Source organism: Acyrthosiphon pisum, chromosome A1, assembly GCF_005508785.2.
Source record: "Acyrthosiphon pisum isolate AL4f chromosome A1, pea_aphid_22Mar2018_4r6ur, whole genome shotgun sequence".
Taxonomy (NCBI): Eukaryota; Metazoa; Arthropoda; class Insecta; order Hemiptera; family Aphididae; genus Acyrthosiphon; species Acyrthosiphon pisum.
In genome coordinates this window covers 29,420,995-29,444,424 of record NC_042494.1, presented here as the reverse complement: position 1 = coordinate 29,444,424, position 23,430 = coordinate 29,420,995, and the positions used below count along the sequence as shown (strand labels likewise).

Below are 23,430 nucleotides of genomic sequence, written 5' to 3'. Positions count from 1 at the left end.
GCATTATTTCGACTACTTATCGTGAACACAGATACAAAAAATTTTTTTAAAAAAACACACATCATTGTAAAAACAATACATTCATCGTTCCACTCAGAATCTAAAATGTTTAGGGGGGGCTCAAGCCCCAACATATTTTTTTTAAATTATAATTTATAGGTACATACTTTTAAGAACGGTACACTATTATTTTTTGAGGGGGCTCTGAGTGATTTTTGTGGGGGGGGGGACTAAGCCTCCCTATTTGCGCCACTGAGTGGATCACAGTGTACAGTGGTATGTAGTATGTACACTTGGTAAATAAAAGTATAGGTATAAAACACGTTTATAGTAAAATATACACATTTTTTCTCCCTACATACTCAAAATATATAATATAGCTAGGTAGCTTATTAATAAAACCAGAAATGTATTTAATGGGTACCCTTCTTCACGATGTCTGTGTTATAATTTTATCAATTATAATATTGTGGGACCATAAAACGAAATCAAACATTCTTGGAAATTAAACATTAGTACAATATATATATAATATAAAATACTTAGGTATATCGGCGCCTATATTTACTATTGGTAAGCCAAAGAAGGCTAAAAAAAAAGTTGGTGCCAAAATGTACACCTTGCACCCCTCAATATTTTAGCCCTAGTTGCGCCACTCACCCACTTAGTATAGCAAAATATACTGAATGGTACATGTGTTATAACTTATAAGTTATAATCAATTTGATATAGGAGTTGGGTAACCACCAAGGTGGATCAATCCACCTTAGAGGTGACTATAGGTGAGCAAAAAACAATAATTTAAATCATCTATGTTTTTGTTCGATACATCAATTTTCACCATCGCAATTTGTGTACGATGTATCGAAGAAAATATCGATGTTTTAATTTTTGTATTGGTATTTTTTTTTAAATTATTTACATCGCTAAATGATGACTATTACAATTTAATCAGTTGACATTTTTAGTCTTCTACTCACTAATATTCAATTATAGGTATAATATTCAATATTGTTGTAGTGGACAATGATGTTAATGGAATAAATAAATTAATTCCATTAAACAATACAATTATATAGGTACGTTAAAAATTGTATATTAAAATATCGTAAAACATCGATGTTTTCCTCGAAATTCCGATGTATAGACACTTTGATGTTTTAAATTATTGTAATAAATAACATAAATAATGTGGCCCACCTCTAATCCACCTTGGTCCTTGGTCCTTGCAGGTAACCAGTATATTTACAACCGTGCCTGGGAGCGACATAAGCAAATATGCATGCAGTCCTGAAATGGTTCAAAACTTCTGCGATGCCCGTAGGCGATGGATAAATTATAAATTACCATTTATTTCAGAATAAAATATAATGTTATGAGATCGGGGACTATAAGTATAAGATACAGGGTGATTATTTATGCATGATCAACCTCATTTTCTTCTTTAATTGTACATTTATTTAAATTCTGATTTTTAGAATTTTTAGTATAAGTATTACGTAGAGACCATATTTTCAAATTTCTGATGTTTTTGTACTAGGTACCTACTTAAGGAGTGTTCTGTGGCGATACAACCCTTTCCTACAAATTATTAACGTAAGATTTTCTTAAAAATGCTGATGTAGGTATCTAAATCAAATTTTTAATGAATATTATGAGTAGGTAGTTTTTGAGTTATTAAAATGTTTATACTAAGGAAAATATACCTTAAAAATTGATTTATAAAAATATAAGCTATATATAGTAGGTACCTAATACTATTTAGGTAAAAGGTACTTAGGTACTAGTTGTAATATTTATTATACTTGGATTATTTTTACAAATTATTTATATTGACAGATTATTTATAATTACTATCTAACCCATTACCATAGACATTTTATTCTTACTTTTTAGTACACAGTTATGAAACTCAAAAACTCGAATTTTGATTTATATACAATAAAATTCCCCCAAATAATATCTACTAAATAATGAAAAATTAAAAAGAAGGGTTCTCAAGGATTCGAAAATACCTATTGTTATTAAGTGTATTTAACACTTCCAAAAATCAGTATTCAAATATATGCATAATATAAGCATAAAAATTGGGTGAGCATGCTTAAAAAATCACCCTGTAGATATACTTCCTTAGTTCAATCTAGTAAAATATAAACTATAAGTATATAGATTATAGGTATCAGGTATGTTTGTAAACGGGTCTTAGGATTATGTTTTTGAAATATTTAGTTAGCTTACGTAATTCAGTATTATCCTTACCGTAGAAATGATCCATTTTAAATGATTTCTTCGTAACTAAAGGTTATAAGTTCACACAACAAACATAAAAAATGATGAAAATATATTTTAAAAAATTAATTATAATACAAGTAATAATATTAAAGTGCCTACAGTGATAATATATTGTTTAAAAATTTCAATAATATTCATAGATATTATATACAACAAGTATATTATATCACGGACCACGATTAAGGATAGTATGGCTGCCCAACGAATCTAGTGTCTACCGAAATGTATCTCCATTATCAGCGGGAGATTTACGCACTAGCGATGGTTTGTTGTAGTGACTATAAATGCAATTACCTTTCAAATGTAAATTGTAGCACAGAATAATATTCTGTGATTGTAGTTCCGTCATTTCCGTGATAGCCACTATGACATAATCATATATGATTATGAAGTATGATTATATCATACTTATCTATGGACATAATATAAGCGATAGTGCTTAAATCTCCAGCTGTTTAATTTAACTTCAATACTAATTCTATAATACTAATTATAGAGATTCATTTCGGTAGACACTTTACTATTATAGCCGTGTCACGATGTATGAGATATCAATTGACTATTATCTGTATTATTGTATATATCTGTATATTTCAAAAAAAATTACGAACACTAAAACCTTCTCTTTAAAACTAGGTACCCATTTTCCTAACAATCACAGATTACAAGGGGGTCATTGTATAATGGGTTGTATTAGACTTGAATTCAATGATGAAATATCATTGTATAAGAAAAACGATTCTGAGCGAGGACGGTTTGTCACTCTGGATATTTTATATTGTTATTAATTATTTTATCATGTAAGTTGAATTAATATTATAATATTATAATTTTTTATTGGTTTCTATGGTGATAAACAAAGCGTTAGAAATTAAAATCCCATTTTTAGCGTTTTTTCGTAATTTTTCGGTAGTTTTTCCCGTGGCATTAAATAACTATTGAGAAAATCAGAAAATAACCTTTCTAAAGTACCATCTTAATCCAATATGCTAAAATATAAGGTACTATATGTTGAAATCGAAGCACTCCTTCTGGAAGAAATTTTGTATACAGGAACAGGATATAAAAAAAAAAAATAAACACCATTATAAAAACAATAGCTTCCTCGCTCCGCTCAGAATCTAAAATATTAGATAAGAAAATTTATTTTATATGACATTGTCGACGTGCGTTGACCTAGCACGGCGGCAGTCAGCAATGGAGATGTTGGTATTGTGTTTTAATGTTTTAATGTTTTTCTAACTTTTCATAATAACTTCTATTTTCATGAAATAATTACAATTTAAACATGAATAAATAAATTATTTCAGACTATTTTTTAATAAATCTTGAATAATCAGAAATCAAAATTAACCGAAATTAAGCGGTATTTTCCAAAACCGGTATTAACCGGTTCTAGAACCCTTATATTTTTTTAGAAAACCGAAACAAAATCGGAACCCTTAAACAAATTAATTTAATAACCAGAACCGGAACCGAAACACCCAACAGGTTCCAGCCTTTAGGTAGAAAAAATTATTTTTGTTAGTTATTTTTAAATATAGTAGTAGGTTACAATTAAATAATGATAATAATTACATATAAGTCTCTATGTTATACTTATAAAGAAATATTAAAAAATATATAAGTTGTATAAAAACTAAAATGTATAAATGAATACGTAATAATATTTATAAAAATAAATTTTGTTGTCAATAAAATATAGAAAACTATGATAATAATTACAATTCCTGTCATAAATCATTTTTTTTACTCACTTTTGTTAGCACTATTTAGGTTAGGTTGCTGGTTCACTACTTTTTAAAGTAGTTATTTGAAACCAACTTAACAAAATCATTGTGTATTATTATAAAACTTTTTTTGGTCGAAAAGTGATCGCCGAAAAGGGAAGGGTACGTTTTTGGTCGTATTAAAATGTATTAATGTCCGCACGCAACTAACTGACTGTACGATCAAATGTCTATTTTGATTGATATACGGCACCCACAATTTTGTTATGAAATCTTTTTTCGTTGTTGGTAAAGTATAGTGTTATACTCAATAGTCAAATTATTATAACGTAAGTTTGTGTATACACGGATGATTAATAATAAGAAATTCATCAATAATATCACAATTTTTTTTTTTGGTCCTGGGGAGGGATTGATCCCTAACACCCCCCCCCCCCATATGTATGCCACTGTCTATATAGTATGCTGCAGCAGTGCAGTAGATGAATGTGGTATTGATTTTACAATATATTTTTTTTGTACCTATCATGTATTATACATGACGTGTAGTAGATGAAATGCTACAATCTTCAATTTTAAGGATGGTTTTCTGATAGAAAATCGAAACTTTAGTTGGTACTTTTAAGAGATCGAAATTGAAAATTCCCAATATTTTTTAAAATAATCGAGAAAAACAAAAAATAAATAGGAAAAACGGCAATTTTTACGCAAAACCAGTTTTTAAGAAAATTGGTTTTGTTTTTTTTCTGTTCCCTACTCAAAAATCATTAACTTTATAACTGTATAAACTGCTGGATACTGTATAGCCATAGATAATATAGGTAGAAATATAGGTACTTTGAATTTTCTTTAAAGGTTATAACTTATAAGTAACAAATTTAAGTGGGATTTATTAGTGAATTTAATCTGAAACATTTATCATGTAGAATAATGAAAAAAAAAAAATAATCCATATTTAGTAAGTAGTAGGTAGCAAAACAAATTAATGGTTAATTTGTACATTCAGCATAAAATATTAAAAAAACCGTAAAAACAGTTTACTAAAATAAATAAAATTATACGTATATTTAAATCAATTTTATTTAAATTTATAATAAAAATAAAACATGGTAGGTATATTCCTGAGAATATACTTTTTATTCAGGTACTTAGTAATTATCATATCATTAAAATACTTCTCGATATAACAAATTTAATAAATTATAAAAAAAATCAGAAAATAGCCTTGAGAAAATTTCATATAAGTTAAAAAATATTAAAATTTATAATTTATATTTAAAGTTGTAATAAATACTGTACATATCAAATATGAATTACAATTTTATCATAGCAAGCAAAACCCTAGAATTAGTAATCACTTTTTTTGATACTTTCTTAATTAATTTACGTTCCTTTGCATCTTCTATTAAATCGGACCATACTCGTTCTCCCTATAAATACATTTATTTATATGTATAAATATATTTATAATACTCATATTATTACATAAATACAGTAGTCTCAGTAATCCCATACGTATGGAGGGTGGTTAAATTATTAGAGTTAGCATTATAATAATTGTAATAAATCACTATTTTTGTTTGCCTGGCATGATTTTCTTGTCTTGCTATTTTTGAAAATAATATTTAATCGATTTATTAGGACTGTTAGTTCATAGTTAATTTATTTATTTTATAAGATAACTGCTCATTAACCTAACCTATTTAAGAATAATATATACTTCACTTATGCTATCACTTATATCTTATGGTATTGAGATTTGGGGATTAAAGAATTAAATATTAATGTTAATAATTTTAGAAATTATAAGCATTTTAAAATTAATCAAAGTCCAATTATCTTCACAAATTATTAATCTTAAGTAGTTTTATTTATATTATATATAAATTGTATTATTCGTATTAAAAACTTAATTTTAAGAACACACTTTCAACACAAGCTTTATAGGAGGTGAGCAACTGTTGCTTATCTAAAATTCTGTTTATATAACTTGTACTTAAACAATATAAATAAATAAAAATAAGTAAAATTACTATCAAGAATAAAATTATCTGGATTACTGGACGTATAGGATTACAGAAGACAGTGGCCAGAGGATTACAGTAACTGTTTACTTGTTAATATAAATAAATAATTTTATAAAAATATCTCACTCTCAAAGACATAAAGTTTCCACATATTATTAATGATTGCTTAGCACGTGTTAAAGCAACATTCAACCGACATATATCATCCATAAATCCAACTCCATTAGTTCGAACAGTTGATATTAATAACACGTCACATTCACCACCTTGAAATGAATCTATTGTATTGACGTTTAATGAGATCTTCCTTTAAAAACAATTGTGTTAGTAGACAATTAATACACACAAAATTAAACTTCTTACTTTTTCTTTAATAATATATTTATTTGTTCTCTCTGTTTATGGTAAGGTGTTAAGACTGCAACGGTTAATGATCGACATTCCGAATTGAGTAAAATATCTACCAAAGTTACGATCATATTTGCTTCTCCAATATTTACCTCACTTAAGGAATATAATAAATTTTGATCAGACAATTTTTCAAAATGTATAAAATATAATATACCCTGTATTATCTTGTAGGCTTTCATGTTCTAGGATCATGTATGGATGAAATGACAGTTGCTTCCTCATTTTGACAGATGGTGCAGTTTTAATTTCTCCTTTATAAAAGTATTTTGATGGAAATAAACAAATTTCCTTATGCATTCTATATTGTGTATTCAACATAGTTACTGGAAAACTTTTCCGTGTAGAGCGCTTTTGTTCAAACCAAGTCTTAAGTCGTTTGAAAAGAGAAATACCAAGACCATTATCTTTGGCCACCTAAGACATTATTATTTAATTCAGATATGTTATATGTTGTATAGATTCAGTAAAATAGTTTTTATGATAAGTGTATTACGTCAGTCATTCATAACAAATACCAATAAACCGTTATTCTATCAAAATTTAAAGATTTTAGTTATATTTTGTAATAAATTTATTAATTAATTTAAATTACCTTGCTTTTTACTAATGGCTGAAGTTGTTTATCATCTCCAACCAAAATTAATTTATCAATACCAAGTAGTATCGGAACGAAAATCAGAGGTTCTATAGATTGTCCAGCTTCATCTACTATACAAGCAGTAAAATGACATTATTCAATGACCTATAGTAAATTTAAAATTAAAAAAAATTAAAATAATTATTCAAAAAAAAAAAAATATTTACTTAATATTTGTAGGCTTGAAGGTCTCTTCCATTGTTTTCGAAAAACAGGAGTTTAATGTTGTCACAATAACTTCAGTATTGATAAGTATTTCATTTTCAAGATCTTTCTTATTGGTATATATGAACAAATTATTTGATTGACATTGTTGCTAATTAAACAATAATAAATGCTAAATAATTTCAAAAATTAAATCTAATAATAATAGCAATATATTACATTAGCTTCATTTAAAGGATTTCCCATTTTTTGTTTGATTACAGTATCCAGCATAACATCAACAATAGGAGAATTTGGATCATATTTTTGGCCACTACCCACTCTTACCACATTAAATTGTGATTCATCTGAAATAATTAATCATAATTCAAGTTGTATTTTTATTCTATAAAACAAACTAAATAGAAACTTACGTTTTAAGTCTTTTTTAATTTCTATTATTCGTCTTACTATTGCATCAGCAGCTTCATTAGAAGGTGCACAAATAAGAAGTTTAGGTTTAGTTTTAGTCTTGGCCAATTGTTTAGACATTAAACTTAAAATAATATTACAAATCACATTTGTTTTGCCTGTACCTGGAGGTCCAATTATCAAACCAACATTTGGTTCTACAGCATTACAAATTGTCACAGCCATTTTTACTGCTTCTTTTTGACTATTGTTTAATAATAAACTCTAAACAAAATCATAACCACAATAAAAATAAATGAATATAACTAGTAAACTTAAACGTTGAACTATTTACATTTATGTTATAATTTTTTAAATTTGCTTTTGAAGAATCAATAGAGTAGTTATGAAATTGTGGAGTGATGAGTGCCTTGCATAGCGAAGATGTTGTCACATTATTTATAGCTTGAAATAAACGTAGTTCCGAGAGTAAATAAAAAATATCCTAAAATAAATAATACAGTTTATTAAATTAGCTGTTATTTTTATATTTTTTGTGTATACATTGTATTAGTTAATCTAGTAAAATTTTTTTAACAAATTTAATTTTTAAATGATGATAATTATATTGCATATTTTAGTTTGTTTTTAGAGTATCTACTAAAGTTTAAAAGTGGGAACATTTTTTGTACTAGACATTTTGAACCCATTTTATTCAGCACAGGAAGTGTAGAATATATCAATTAGTAATGTAATGTAATAAAATAAAATATTTGTATTTATTATTTAATAAATTCTTAGCCCTTACCATCAAGTGAATATGTGTTCCATTAGGAATATTTTCAGTCTTTTTTGTAACAATAAGTTCCATGTAAAATTGTGAATTTGAGTGGTACCCTAAAAAATAAATAACTGAATTAACTACTTTGGAAATATTTTGGATTCACTATTATTTACCAATCTTTTTTGTCATATTAACATAACCAAAAAAAATGTTTCTTGATTTAGTAGGTTTTTTATTTCCAACAATATCTGTTCCAAAGCAGTTTGACTGTACTATAACAATACATAAACATCCCTTGAGTGAGTTTCTTGATCCCGTTAAAGTTTCGATGTTCTTAGTTGTTCCTAAAAAAAACAAATTAGAAGAATATTTAAAATATTATTTATATCTATATATTATATAAAAGGCAATGTATTGATCGATTTTTAGGAAAATTTCAGAGGTTGTTCTAAAAAATTCTAGGAATGTTTAAAGAGTAGTTTGAGTCACGTTCGATATACAGAGTTAGACAAATTGTTTCTTAAATATTTTGTTAATTAAAAGCCATGTTATGAATTATAAATTGATAATTTTTTCCAAACATGTCTACCAATACTAACTATTAAAAATAAATTTGCTAAATAACTCTTAAGGAGGTGGGAGCGTGATATGTTTTGATGAGTAATATTTAGGCGTTTCATATAGCATTTATATTTTAGCTGGGTCACTGTGTGAGAAGTTAATGAATGTTAAGTGTGTGTAATTTGTAAAATTTGTTATCGAGTCTCAGGCACCGGCGATTCCATCACTCGCATATCAATTTCCACACGCTCAGGCACATGTCAATGATACAGATTTCATCAAATATACGTCATGATATTCAAATGACAAAAAGATAGACAAAATTGAGGGACTTGGATTCAACGGATTTAATTTTTTTGAAAATGGTAATCAATAACCATTTTCATTAGTCATTGTGTTAGTTAGGGGATAACCGAGGGTATTTTCTTTATTCAAATTCTTTGATAAAATATCAAAAATTTTAAAAATAAGGAATTTGGTATATCATAAATTTAAGTATGCCATTTATTTTTTTAATAATGATAAATTTCCAAGGCTAAGTCTTAGTAGAGTTAATTGAAGATTTTCAATTAGTTTTTAAAATTAAAATCCGTCAAATCCAAGTCCCACATTTTTGTCAATCTCTTGGCGTATTTTACGTAATCATTTGAACCTGCTCCAGTTCCCTTAATAATAGATACACTTTCTATAACTGAAGACGATTCATTCAATATAAATTATTCATAAACAGTGGTCGAGTAGTATATCTATTGTATATGTATAATTTTTATTTTTTACATGGGTGCTTTATTGTAGTAATTAATAATAATACAGTGAGACTTCTATATAACAAACTTCCATTTAAAAACATTTTCCGTTTAATGAAATAGTTTTGAGAAAAAAATTAGAACCAAATTTATTTAATTCTATTTAAAGATATTTTCTATAATACACATTTTTTATGCCATATGAGATTTGTAATATGTAAGTTCACTATACAAGTTAAAAGTATATTTTACAAATAAATTATGTAGATGGAAAAAATGCTGAGTTCATCCAACTGATGGATTCTTTAAACCATCCATTTCTAACTATTTCCTAAGATTACAATAATTAATAATACTAAATAATTTTTTTTATATAAATTAAATCTATGTACCTACTATAGGTAATAATATTAATCACACTTACCTATACATTTTAAGCACCATAGTGGCTGATTAATAGATTTTAATGCTGGCACCGATGTGGAAAATTCTTTATTGACAGATTGAATATCAAATGTAGGGAGAGGTAAATTTCTAGAAAACATAAATGACATTTAAATTGCTAATATATACAAATTTATTATACAAACAAATTATAAATCCATGTATAGGTAAGTATTTTTTAGAAGAATCAAGAAACTTCTTAACATTATTTTCAAAGAGAAGTATTATTCAAAATATTAAATAATTCATAAAAGTAACAACAAGTAACAGGTATTTTATGAAAGTGTCTATACTAGGTCTGCCTTGTTGAAGTAGATTGATAAATTTACCAAAATCAATTATCAAATAATCAATAATATATTAATATATATTATATTATAATATCAATTATATAAATCGAATAATTTTCAATAAAATATAGATATGATCTGTACTTAAATATTATATTAAATCATAATAAAATGTTGACGTAACTAAATATATATATTTAAATGTAATATTCATACTTCTTTGAAGATTTTTCAAAAATTGATTGCTCCAAATTAGGGTTTCTACTAAGTACCATATGATAGGATTCACTTATTTTCGACCAAATTTCATAGAACAACACTGAGTTCATTGTAGAAGAATATTCAGACGGAGTATCAAATTGTTCTTTCATTTTGTATATATTTTTTACTAATGGTGGAGACGCATCAGCAAATTTTTCCTCCTATATGAAATACCAAAACAAATTGAATAAAAACTTTTAATAAAAATATGTAAATTATTTTTTTTAGTCTAACTTACATACAACCACACTGCATTCCACTTACATATTCTACTAAGCGTATCAAAAAATGCAAAATTAATTGGCTTGATCATTTTTGTAGTTGAAGAATCTATATTTTTATAATTAGAGAATGAAAATTGTTCTATTTGATTATTTATGGTTATTATTTCTTTACAGTTAAATCCAACTTTTTTATCAACCTCTAATATAGGTAAATGAGACTTTGATGTACTTGGAATACAATTATCGTTATTAATTTGTTCCAACCTAGATATTCGACTTTTTTTTTTTAATTTACCAATTGTTGAAGGCTTATCAATAAAATTGTCATTAGTTGATACAATTTCATTTATTGAGTTATTTGTAGCCAACTTTTTAAGTCTCATTTGTCTTTCTTGAATAATTTGTTTATTTTGATCAACAATTTCTTCTTCTGCTTTTTTTTTACAATGGATAATTTTTTCTGATTTAGCTCGAGTTTTTATTATATATTTATTTTCAACTAGTAACTTTGTTTGGCCCCTTTTATTAACCTTCATCGGAAAAGGTTCAATAATTTTTGGGCATTTACTAATATAATCACTTTCACTATCACTTGAGCTTATCAAAGTATTTATATTATCTGAATACATGTTGGGTGGTATGTAAATCACATCATCTATGTCATCTCTGGTGTTTCCATTTCTTTGACATTGAAAAGACAATTCTGGAAAGTTTAAATTATTTTCTATTTTTGAAGTAGATGGGCATGAATGTTTAGTGGATGATGTGTTCATTTGTTCTTGTTTTTCAATTTTATTGTTGGACGATTCCAAGCCATTGTCATTTATATCATTTTCTTCATCTGATATACAATAAACTACACTATCTTCTTCATCGCGATATGTTCCTTGACTAAATACATTATTAATTATTGTATCGGGTTCTATTTTTATTTTCACAGAACTAGATATATTATCGCTATATTTAGAACAGGATGGTTCTGTGCTATTTGGAATTATTTTGGGATCTTCAACTGGTAGTTTTTGATCATCAAAATCTTGATAAGTCTTGAAAAAAGCATTGACTAATTCTAACTGATTTTTAAGTTCTGCTTGTTGTAAATTATTAGCAACATTAGGCAAATTGTTTAACAAATTTGATGGATTAGTATTTGCATTTGAAAGTGGTTTCTTTAATAAATTTGATTCAGTTTCATTTATAACTGAAAATTAAATAATTCAAATATTAATTGTTTACTTTGCAGATAGTATAATACTATTTAAATTTTATAGTTAAATACCAATTTGCTATAGTACATATAGTTAAGTAGATATCTTGTAACAAATAATTTTAATAAAAAATATGAACATTTATTTTCAATTTATTATTATTATGTAATGTCAAATAATAAAATAAATGAAGAATTGACACAATCATCATACATTAAATTTTTTACAAGCAACTATAGTTAGTGGTTATGATAAATAGAAAAGGAAAATCTTTATAATTTTTTTAATATTTAAAATTCAATGATTAATTTATATCTATTTCTGATTATTTACTTTATTATATAAAATAAATACCGAGGATAAAGAATTTTTCACCCCCATTTACAATAAAACTAACACTCTCTTTCAGAAGTATATCTAGTTAAAATTAACTAATTAGATATCTAAAACTAAATTGTTATGAAACATGGTACTATATAGTACCTATCAAACAGTAATTTAAATGGAAAAAAAACTAAATTTTCTGAAAAATTTATCCACTTCAAGGAAAAATATTGAATTTATAATTCAACGTTATCACTATATATATAACGTTGATCACTGTTATAATGTAACTAATATACCGCAACAAAATTCTAATATGTCAAAAATTACAGTTTATTGTTTAACACAAAATCGGAAACCAAAATACTATTTATTTATGTGTTAATGTTTGGCTGTGATGTAACTTTAATGCAAAATATGTTTTGTGAAATCATTTAGAAAATAATAAATATAACCTAACTGCAACAGTCAGAAAAAATGTATCCAGCCAAAAACACATAAATCTATTGAGCATATTTTGTTACAGTTTACAATATATCTATATTATATTATATATATATAAAAATGAATGTATGTCTGTCTGTCTGTGTGTCTGTGTGTCCATATTACCATAGCAACCATTCATATTTTATTTTGGGATTTCTGTGTGTGTGTGTGTCTATATTACCATGGCAACCATTTATATATTATTTAGAGATTTCCGATGGACATTTTTGGTTATAAATGGTTGCCATGGGTTCTGAAGCTATTCTAATAATAACTATTGGTTGCCGGGCAACCAAGTGCATGGGATCTGCTAGTTATATATAAAAATGAATGTATGTGTGTCAGTGTGTGTGTCCATGTTACCATGGCAACCATTTATATATTATTTAGAGATTTCCGTCCGTGTGTATCTCCATATTACCATGGCAACCAATTATATATTATTTTGAAATTTCCAATAAAATGTTTTGTATATAAATGGTTGCCATGGTGATATGTAGAATTATTATTCATATAGAGTTGGAAATTTTAATGGGCAACGAAGTGAACGGGATCATTTGGTACAGAGATAGATTAAACCTCTGGGCGGAAGATAGGCTAATTTAAAAAGGGAGAGGACCAGCCCAAGGAGATTCTCAAACAGGGATTTTGAGATATCCTAAGGAACTTTTTATTTATTAATGGTTACCATAGATTTTAAAACTATTTAAAAAAAAAAAAGAGTGTGAGAGCCTACCATTACACTGTGGGAAAGTAAAACTTCTTCCATAAGTATTGGGGCCTGTGAAATTATAAGTAAATTAGGGAGAGAGTGAGAAAAATCAATACAATAAACGTGCACGCCGCCGCCACACATAACTTGAAAAAGAAATAAATAAACAAACGCGTCATTTCATTTTTTGTTACATTTTTTTTTCCCACCCATATCTTAAGAAAGAAGTTTTACTTCAATAATTATTGGTTGCCAGGCAACAATGTGCACGGGATCAGCTAGTAAATAATAAATATCAATGTCAACAACTTGACGCTTCTAATTAAGAGACGACAGTTATAATTTATTATTTAAGTGCCAGGAATAGTATTTTAGAATAAATGTGGTTAGGTAAAATGTTGTTTTAGATTTATTTTAATTTATTGTATTTTTTATTCTAATTTTATAATCACTTTTTTTTTATTGTTGACCCTCATTTTCAAAATTATTAAAGGTCAAAAATACATATACAAGAAAAAAAAAATAATGACTCCTAACAGAACCGATGAGACAATCTTAACTAAACTTTACATCTAACAATATTTTTGAAAAGAAAAAACTATAAATGACTTTCAGATAATGGTCTTCAGCATAAAATTATATTATGCAATAGCTAAATGTGTGAAAATTAAATCTATTGATATTTTATTTTTATAACAACAGTTTTTTCCACCATTTTGTAATAACTATAATACATGTTGACAGGTTGCAACAAAGAAGTTTATCTACTTAAAAAGTTGAAAGTAAAATAATAATTACAAGGTATTATTAATTGTTATTTGGAATTGATGTAATGACGTCTTAAATTTTTAACAATTTTAAAACCAAATTTATTTCAAAAGGATATAAAATGTATTTAATATAGTTTTTCTTAATGAATTATAAAATAATACAATAAACTTAGGTACTTGTTTGTTATCGCCCCGTCAGTCCACCGTATAAAATTTATCGCCCCGCTACTCTTGTTTGTTATCGCCCCTCCAACACAAAATAAAGAAATTGGTGGTCTCGGGAAATATGTCGGGAAACCAAAGCGTGTTTTATAATCAGTGTACCTGATCGATTGGAGAAAACATTGCTACCTATAATACAAAGATATATAAGACCAGGCTCAATAATTTTGTCAGATTGTTGGAAAGCTTACAATAATTTGCAGCAAGCGGGAATCAAACATAATACTGTTAACCACAACTATAATTTTGTCGATCCGGAAACAGGGGCACACACCCAAAACATTGAGAGGTTGTGGGGTTCTGCTAAATGGGACAATAAAAAGCGTCATGGAACTAACAGAAATTGTCTAAAATCATATTTGGCAGAATTTATGTGGAGAACACGTCTCGGAGAACAGACGCATTTGAAACTATCCTCAAAGATATTTCCGAGTTCTGGCCTCCATTATAACTATAGATTCATATATTTTATTTTATTATGTTACAAATACATCACACATACAATACATTTTTGAATATAAATTTTATACTATACTTTAATATATTTTTTAAAACTTAACATTATACTTTTTTTTTTTTAATTTAAAATCACAATACATTTTTTGAATAAAATAAAATAAAATAATATTATACATTGAAATATTTTTTTTTTTTTTTATGGAGGGGCGATAACAAACAAGAGTGGCAGGGCGATAAATTTTATACGGTGGACTGGCGGGGCAATACAAACAAGTACCTAAACTTAAATTTACAAAAATGTACTTGATGCGTAAATCCATAACTCAATAGCAACGAACATATGTTTATATATTCATTATGTATTTGTATGTATTAATGATTAACATATTATTTAAAATACGGCCTTCACTGGAAAGCTATATCTAACGTGATGAAACTCATATTCAAATCTTAGAATTTCCGATTTCAAGAGATATTAAAATTAATATATACTTATAAAAACGTACCTAATTTTGGAATTTTTACAGCAGTCGAATCATCATCCAAATTTTCTTCGCAGAGTACTTTCCTTTTATTATTATTCTACATAATAATTAATATGTATCTATTATTTATAAATTTTTTTATATGCATACTAAAAATTAAAGAAAATAACAAATTATACTTACACATAGATTTGAAAAATTAATAGTACGATCTACTTTATCAATATATTGTAGAACGACTCCTTCGTCACCACTAGCTAACACAATCATATCTAAATCATTCAACTGATGTTCTTCAAATTGAATCAAATTTATATTGCCAACAATAGTACCATTTGATGTCTGAAAAAATAATTATATATTTTACACAAATATTTTAAACTCAATTCCGGAATTATTTAAATTAAATAACTAATAATAATAACAACATAAAAAATGTTAAATAATATTAAGTCCATTTTCTTATATTTTTTAGACTTACTTAGGGCTACATTTTATTATAATCTAGTTATGAATATATTTATAGTATAATTAAAGATTTAAAATTATGACAATATTTAAAAATGATGATTGATAATTTTCAAGATATTTATTGACCATGTCCTAGCTACAATCTAGTAATCTATAAAAAGTAATTTTTAACCAAGTCGACTGTTTATTAAATATAGTTTTTTTAAAGGGTTTATATCAGGCAAAAAATGCATACTATCCATATATCTAGTATTATAAATGTTTATCTCAAAAGCCATAGCTTGTAAACAAAATAGATAGCTGACTTATAAAATATAGTTATTTTTTAGATTTTCAGTGAAGAAATGATAGTAATGCTTTTAGATTTCTGTTTTTTCTTTATTACTGAAAATAGTTACATAATGTTTCTGATCAGGCACATAGACAGTGGCGCAACTAGGGCTGAAATGTTGGGGGGGCTGTAGCCCCCACCTGACATTACATGAAAAGTAACCCGTGGGGCAATGCCCCCACATCAACATAAATGTTCACTTAAAAATATAAAAAAATCATACAAACAAAATCAATTATTTATTTACTCAAGTATTTAATTATACCTTATTTTTTGATATTTATATTATAATTTTAAAACATTAAAAATAATATTTTATGCTTAATACCTTTATATAATATATTATAACAGGGGTGGCCAAACTTGTTTTTCTACTGAGGATATATTTTGTCTTTTAGAATCGACTAATGTAAAAAAATTATTTAATATTATTTATAAACATACTTATATAAATAATAAAATTAAAGTGTTAAGTTATCTGAAATGAGTGTTTCACATTAAATTTCTAAATAATTTAAAAATGTATTAACATTTTAATGTTGATGTAGAAGCGTGTCGTTGCATATATCATGGCCAAATGAAGACTTCCGTGCTTAAGTCTAAACCTAACCTACTCAGCTTTTATAAATTTCATTTGAGAAAATGCCATTTCACACTAACAGGTTAATCTGAAATATATGTATTTAATAACTGAATCTACTAAATGACAAATGCATAAGAATAATTAATAAATTCTAACAAGGGGATCGACTTAGAAATCGTCCAAGATCGACCAGTCGATCGCGATCGACTGTTTGGCCACCCCTGTATTATAATATATCCCCGAAATAAAATATTACGTTTCCTAATAATATTTTAACGATATGTAAATAATAATAATTATAAATAGAAGTAAATTTTACAAGTTTTACTTGATATAGGTGGATAAAATATTTAAAAGATTATAAAATAAAAATATTTCAAATGATCAATACATCAAATAAAATAAATAATTATTAAATAAGTAGTTAACTATAAAAGAGTTATTAACATATGTTGTTTCACATCGTGATATAAAATAAAACAATATTATTGTTAATTTTTGAATATTATTTATTATATATTAATTCTTTTTAATGAAAAGTATACCTATATTATATAAGTATAATAATAACATATTTGTAATTAAATATTAATACTGTAATATATTACACTAATTACGTTTAAAAATGCCATGTGGTTGTCAGTAATGTTGTAGTCTGGGGGTCAGGGATTTTTTCAGGGGAATTTTATTCCGCTATTACATATCTCTATGTTATAGTTTAGTGCATGGGTATACTGTAAAATTATGTGTAATAATCTAACCAAATACAAAATAATTCATATTATACCGACATAAACGTTTCCTTAAAAGGAATACAAACATACAGCTTATGATATTTACCATATTTATCATAGGCAATATAAAAAAAAAAGTTTAAATAAAAATTAAAAAAATTAAATAATAAGGAATACAGTTTAATTTTTAAAGATTTATGGAAGAATTGAATTTTTTTTTTTGGGGGACATTCAAAAATGTCTATTATCGACGCACCAGATCAAAACTGCAACAACCCAAATAATTGGTTTGTTGGGTATAATGTGTTTTCTATATTGTTTCTCTATGTAACGTAATGTAAATTATAATTTTGAAAATGCTCTCTCGTGGTCAATAATTTAACTATATTTTCTTGTGTTCTTGAACTGAAATCGTTACAAGATCGTCTATAAGATGGTGTACATAACTTGAATTTGTTATAACTCGAGTTGTTGCAGTTTTGAACTGGGGCGTCGTTATGATATTTGTTATTATTATATAATTATCTTTAACGCTGTGTTCTCACAACAGTTACAAATATAAACATAAAAGTTTATAATTTACTGCATCAGATGTAATTTGATTTACAAAAACCATGGTCTGATTGCAAGAACTCAGAATAGAAATCGTTTATTGATACTCGTATGTATAAAACTTACTCCTAAATCCTTGATGTATGCAATATCTTTGGATTCTTTTTTTTCAACTCGTAAGTGGCAATGAGTTCTTGATACATTTAAATTTTTGAGTATGATATCATTATTTAATCCTCTTCCAATAGTATTCTAAAAACAATAAAATATAAAAGGTTGAACAAAAATAAGACTAAATTTCCATAAAAGTATTTTGAAATATCAATCTAACTCAATTAGTTTAGGAGTATAATACCTATATACATTTTTAAGAAAAAAATTTAAAATTAATTACCTATACTTTTACATGCATTCTAATTTGAAACAACAATTTGTTAAATTTAACAATTTTTAGTTAAATATTTTGTTGAATACATTTAAAAAAGTTTTAATTTAGACAAATGTAGATTTTTTGATTATGATAATTCAATACTTATAAGCATAGGCTTAATAAGGGGCGTGAGGATGGCTGAACCCTCTTGACATAATTCCTATACTTCCAGTAACAATAGCTACTACATTTATACATTTTAGTATTTATTAAAATGGCACGAGGCAGAGCTCCCACTAACTTTAACATCTAGTTATGCCAATGCCTATAAGGCTAAGTATATCTAAATTTTTCTGATTATTAAGCTGTATTAGATAATAAAAGATAAATAAAAAAACCCTAATACATCTAAATAGTAATTACATAAATTGTTAGGAAATTAATTAGTAATATCTATAATAGTATATTAAATGTGAATACATACCACTCCATATTTAACTTTATGTACACTTTGGGAAGTATCTTCAACGTTTCGAAGACATTTAAGAGCACAACCAGGCATACTTTCTTCAATGTTTTCCATTTTTAAATTATTGCAATCAGGCACTAAAAATAAGAAATATTAATAAATATCTACACATCTTATTGAATACCTATCAGGTATATTATAAAATAATATATATTTTTTTAAATGTCTAACAGTTAATAGCTGTTAATAGTTATTACCTACAATTAATACATACTTAATACGATCAACTCTATGATAGATATCTATAGTACTATTCATATTATAAATTAAGAAAACAACACCAATTTAAGGTGTGACTTGAAACTTTGTAACTCTTTTCTATCATGCACCCACTGATCATTACAAGAGTAATTACCTACCTACTTACGTACTAGGGTGTACATTTTCTGATTGTGTTGTTTTATCTTAATATTATTCTAAGTAATCAAAAATTAATTTACAAAAATGTTTAATAAACTAATCATAAAAATAATAATATAATATACCACAAACCAAGTTTTTAGTTTTTAATAGTGCTTGTGGAATGCAGATGTATTAACCGTACTTCATAGTTTGTTTAATCTTTAATCTCTATTCTATGGAGGTGTAGGTATCATAGATAAAAAAGTAGTATTAAAGTCACGATTTAAGATAGTAAATACTAAATACTAAAAAACGTGATTTAAGTACAAAATATTTATTATTTTTTTTTATAATGAACTAGCAACTAGCCGGTATATCACATTAGCACATAACAATATGATTATAGCGGGAATCATGACAAAATAGAGTGGGAGACATTACTATCATCTAAATGATAACTGTACAAAACAATAATGTAGTCATGCTGATAACATATTTTGGAAATCCCATGTGTTTAAGCATGTCACAGTGTATAGAAGATAAAGTAAAATTGTGCAGACCTTTTCTTCTAGGGCCGTGGTTCAAACCCTAGACACCACAATATACCACACTTAACTAAACTTGACAGGTTTTAAAATAATTATCCTTCACGTAAACGATTCGTTCCAAACTTCCCAGTGCATTATTTTTCACACCGGTTTAATTTAGCGACTTTCAGAATTAAATAAAATATATGCTTCGAAGTTGATTACTTTTGTTATATTTTAATTTTTAAACATTTTTTACCTAACACGAGACCCTTATCATATATTATATGGGTATATTTCATCTGACCAATTACAATTATTATTTGTTTTTCATTATTTTCGAAAAAGTTACCTACATTTCTGATACCCTTACGTAGACGCTCATGTTCACCAAATCCTTTGACTACCGCTGATTAGTTTGACAGCGATGCCCATTGTCACCATTGTTCTGCATGGACTGCATGTAATGGCATAATTGACTATTTGTATGATTTTCAATACACGCGATGTGATTTTGAATGAACTGTAGTATGTAATCATTTATCAATTCATATTTATTACAATTTCATCCGGTGTATCGTTTGAAATCGATTTCACAATTTGTCAATATTTCGCGAACTCCCGAGCCACTTCTCGCCGGCACATAATGTTCTGAAATATACCCAAACAGAAAGTTTAAAACTGATGTTAAAAGCACGCATTGTTAACCAACCTGTATAATAATTAATAATATGATATAAAATAAAGTAAAATATAGGTAACACTTAGGTATATGATTGAAATTTGAAATAAAAAAACAAATGAGTTATGAGATTTGTTTATAATCAGGGGCGTCATTTGGGGGGGGGGGAGTGCAGGGTGTACATTTGCACCAACTTTTTTTTAAAACGTCTTCTTTGGCCTGACAACAAAAATTATAAGCGCCGATATACCCAAGTGTTTTATATTATATATAATTTTTTCAGCATTTTTTCAGTATTTAAAAAAAAATGTACCTATACTCGGCGCGGAATAAGATCATGACCAGGCGGCGGACCGGTTAGCGTCCGTTACGCGCAGCCGATTTCTCATTGGTTACCCAAACAAAGCCGGTAACTGTCACTAAGGTGGGCGGTGCGGTGGAGGAAGTTGTTTTGAATGCGCGACTGGTCATGATCTTATTCCGCGCAGAGTATATTGTACTAATGTTTAATTTCCAAGAATGTTTGATGTGGTTTAGGGGTCCTACAACACTATAATTGATAAAATTATAACACAAACATTGTGAAAAATGGTACCCATAAAATACATTTCTGGTTCTAACCTAATTTTAAATAAAAAAAAATAAAAAAACTATGATATAATATTAGTTATTAGCTACTATAATGTGTATTTACTAATAATTGAGAATAATTGAACTTTTATAACATTATTACATTTTATATTAATATCATAATAATAAAGAAAATTTAAATTTTACTTTTCTTTTTTAAACTAGGGTTTTTATATAATGGTTAATTTATATCTGAATATATAAAATATAAAACAAGTATAAAACAGCATAAAAAATAACTTACACTGTTACCTCCAAAACAAAGAGGAAAATTATTTTTTAATAAACTAAATGCATTTGTGTAACTTTCTTCTGATTCTCCATTATGAATAAGTATTACTCCAGCTTTAGATGGTGTTAAGATAACTGTTATGCTATTACTAGTGGTGTCAACACTACTAGTGGAGTCAAGAAAAATAATTTCTTGAGAGCATTTCAGTTTTTGAGCTCTTTCCATAATATGTGTTACAATTAACACTGCCCAAGTAGCTTCTCCTTGAATAGAAATTGTAACACCTTTATAAAACCAGAATTATTATGTAAACTAAAATATTATATTAATTATAAACTATTATATTACTTTTATAGTTTTATGTATACGTTAAAATAATACATATAATAAAATAAATTAACTTTATTACCTAGGTTTTTGTATGATTCTATTTTTTCTTTTAATTTCATAAGTGGTTCATGGACAGATCCATAATTTTTTTTTTTCCATTCATCGTGCAGATAATATACTTGGCGCTTTGTTGGGTTTATTGAAGCATTAGCTAACAAATAGCATGAGTTTTCCTGAAGTATAAGCTTACTTTCATGCAAATGTATAGCTTCACTTGCTGTTAGCCCATCATTAAAATAAGACAGAAATATTTCTTGAGTCTTTAATTTATAAAAAAATTTATATTTATACTTATAAAAATATTTATTTTCATTTACACATTATCTATTCGAAGAAATAAACAATAATAATCATACTGACCTCATTGGGTACTCTAAGTAACTTCAATGCCCCACATGAATTTATGGGATGGTTATGATTAAATTTTAAATGGATTATTGCACATAGTGGTTGTTCTCTTTTTAGATATTCATCATTTTTTTTTGTATTTTTATTATTTTTTTTAAGCAATATATCCAAAGATGCTTGGCACGTGACATCTTTTTTACTTGTTGTGGTTTTATTCTTTGCTGCATGGTGACATACCCAGTATTTATGAAATATGACCCTATTATGTGAATAATTATCTCAAAAAATTTCATACACATAAAAAAAATCATTATAACTATAAATATTATAAAATGTAATTAAATAAACTGAACTATTACTAAACTGTTAAAGCCTTAACAATATTATTACAAAACTAGAAAATTTTTTTTCCATTCATCATACTGAATAATAATAACTAGGTATTAAAAACAATTTATTTTAGTAGCTACTGCTAGTTAACAGTTTATGTACATTGTTTTGGGGGAAAATTATCTTGATACATTTATTTAAGCTGGTTTACATTAATGATGTGAATCTTGTTCAAGATTTATTTTTAAGAGTACTACATAACTACACTTAATTTTGTGGATTATTTAATTCAAAACTGACAATCCAATTTGTATTTGATATTGAACTAAACAAATTCACCCATTCAATTGTATTTTCCATATCAATTAAGTTTGCTCTAATAATAATATTGTGTTTTTCTAAGTCTGACTTTGACCAATCAATTTCACATATGAAATGTTCATTCATTTGTCTTATTATGTTCTCAATTAAAGACATTTTTAATTAAATAGAAATAACAATTAATAACGAAAAATAAATTAGCAAATTAGCATTATCGATATTTTTAATATTTAAATATATATTATTTACAATAATAATCAAATAATAATAAAACACGCGCCATTTAAATGAAAAACGATAATAATTGATAATAATTAAATGTTGGCGCGAAATTCAAATGGGCCAATGAAATGAGCGTATTTATGTACGGCGCTGGGGCTATAGAGGCTTTGTTAATACGTGCCCCGGGCCCCGCCGCTCTCACCACAAT

The 23,430-nt window shown here is 26.5% G+C and overlaps 1 protein-coding gene across 1 annotated transcript; it reads right to left on the bottom strand.

The window, feature by feature from the left end:
* Positions 1–5,335: 5,335 nt before the first annotated feature.
* LOC100572658 (uncharacterized ATP-dependent helicase C29A10.10c) lies at positions 5,336–19,541 on the bottom strand. The gene is made up of 19 exons (XM_029486204.1): positions 19,413–19,541; positions 19,154–19,275; positions 18,426–18,551; positions 15,812–15,970; positions 15,650–15,725; positions 10,977–12,163; positions 10,694–10,899; positions 10,168–10,277; positions 8,610–8,780; positions 8,461–8,549; positions 8,008–8,157; positions 7,676–7,937; positions 7,482–7,609; positions 7,265–7,413; positions 7,175–7,202; positions 6,615–6,874; positions 6,413–6,553; positions 6,176–6,356; positions 5,336–5,452 (listed from the first exon to the last, which is right to left on the bottom strand). Coding segments are annotated over exons 1-19 (3,663 nt in total). The 5' UTR covers positions 19,414–19,541.
* Positions 19,542–23,430: the final 3,889 nt, after the last annotated feature.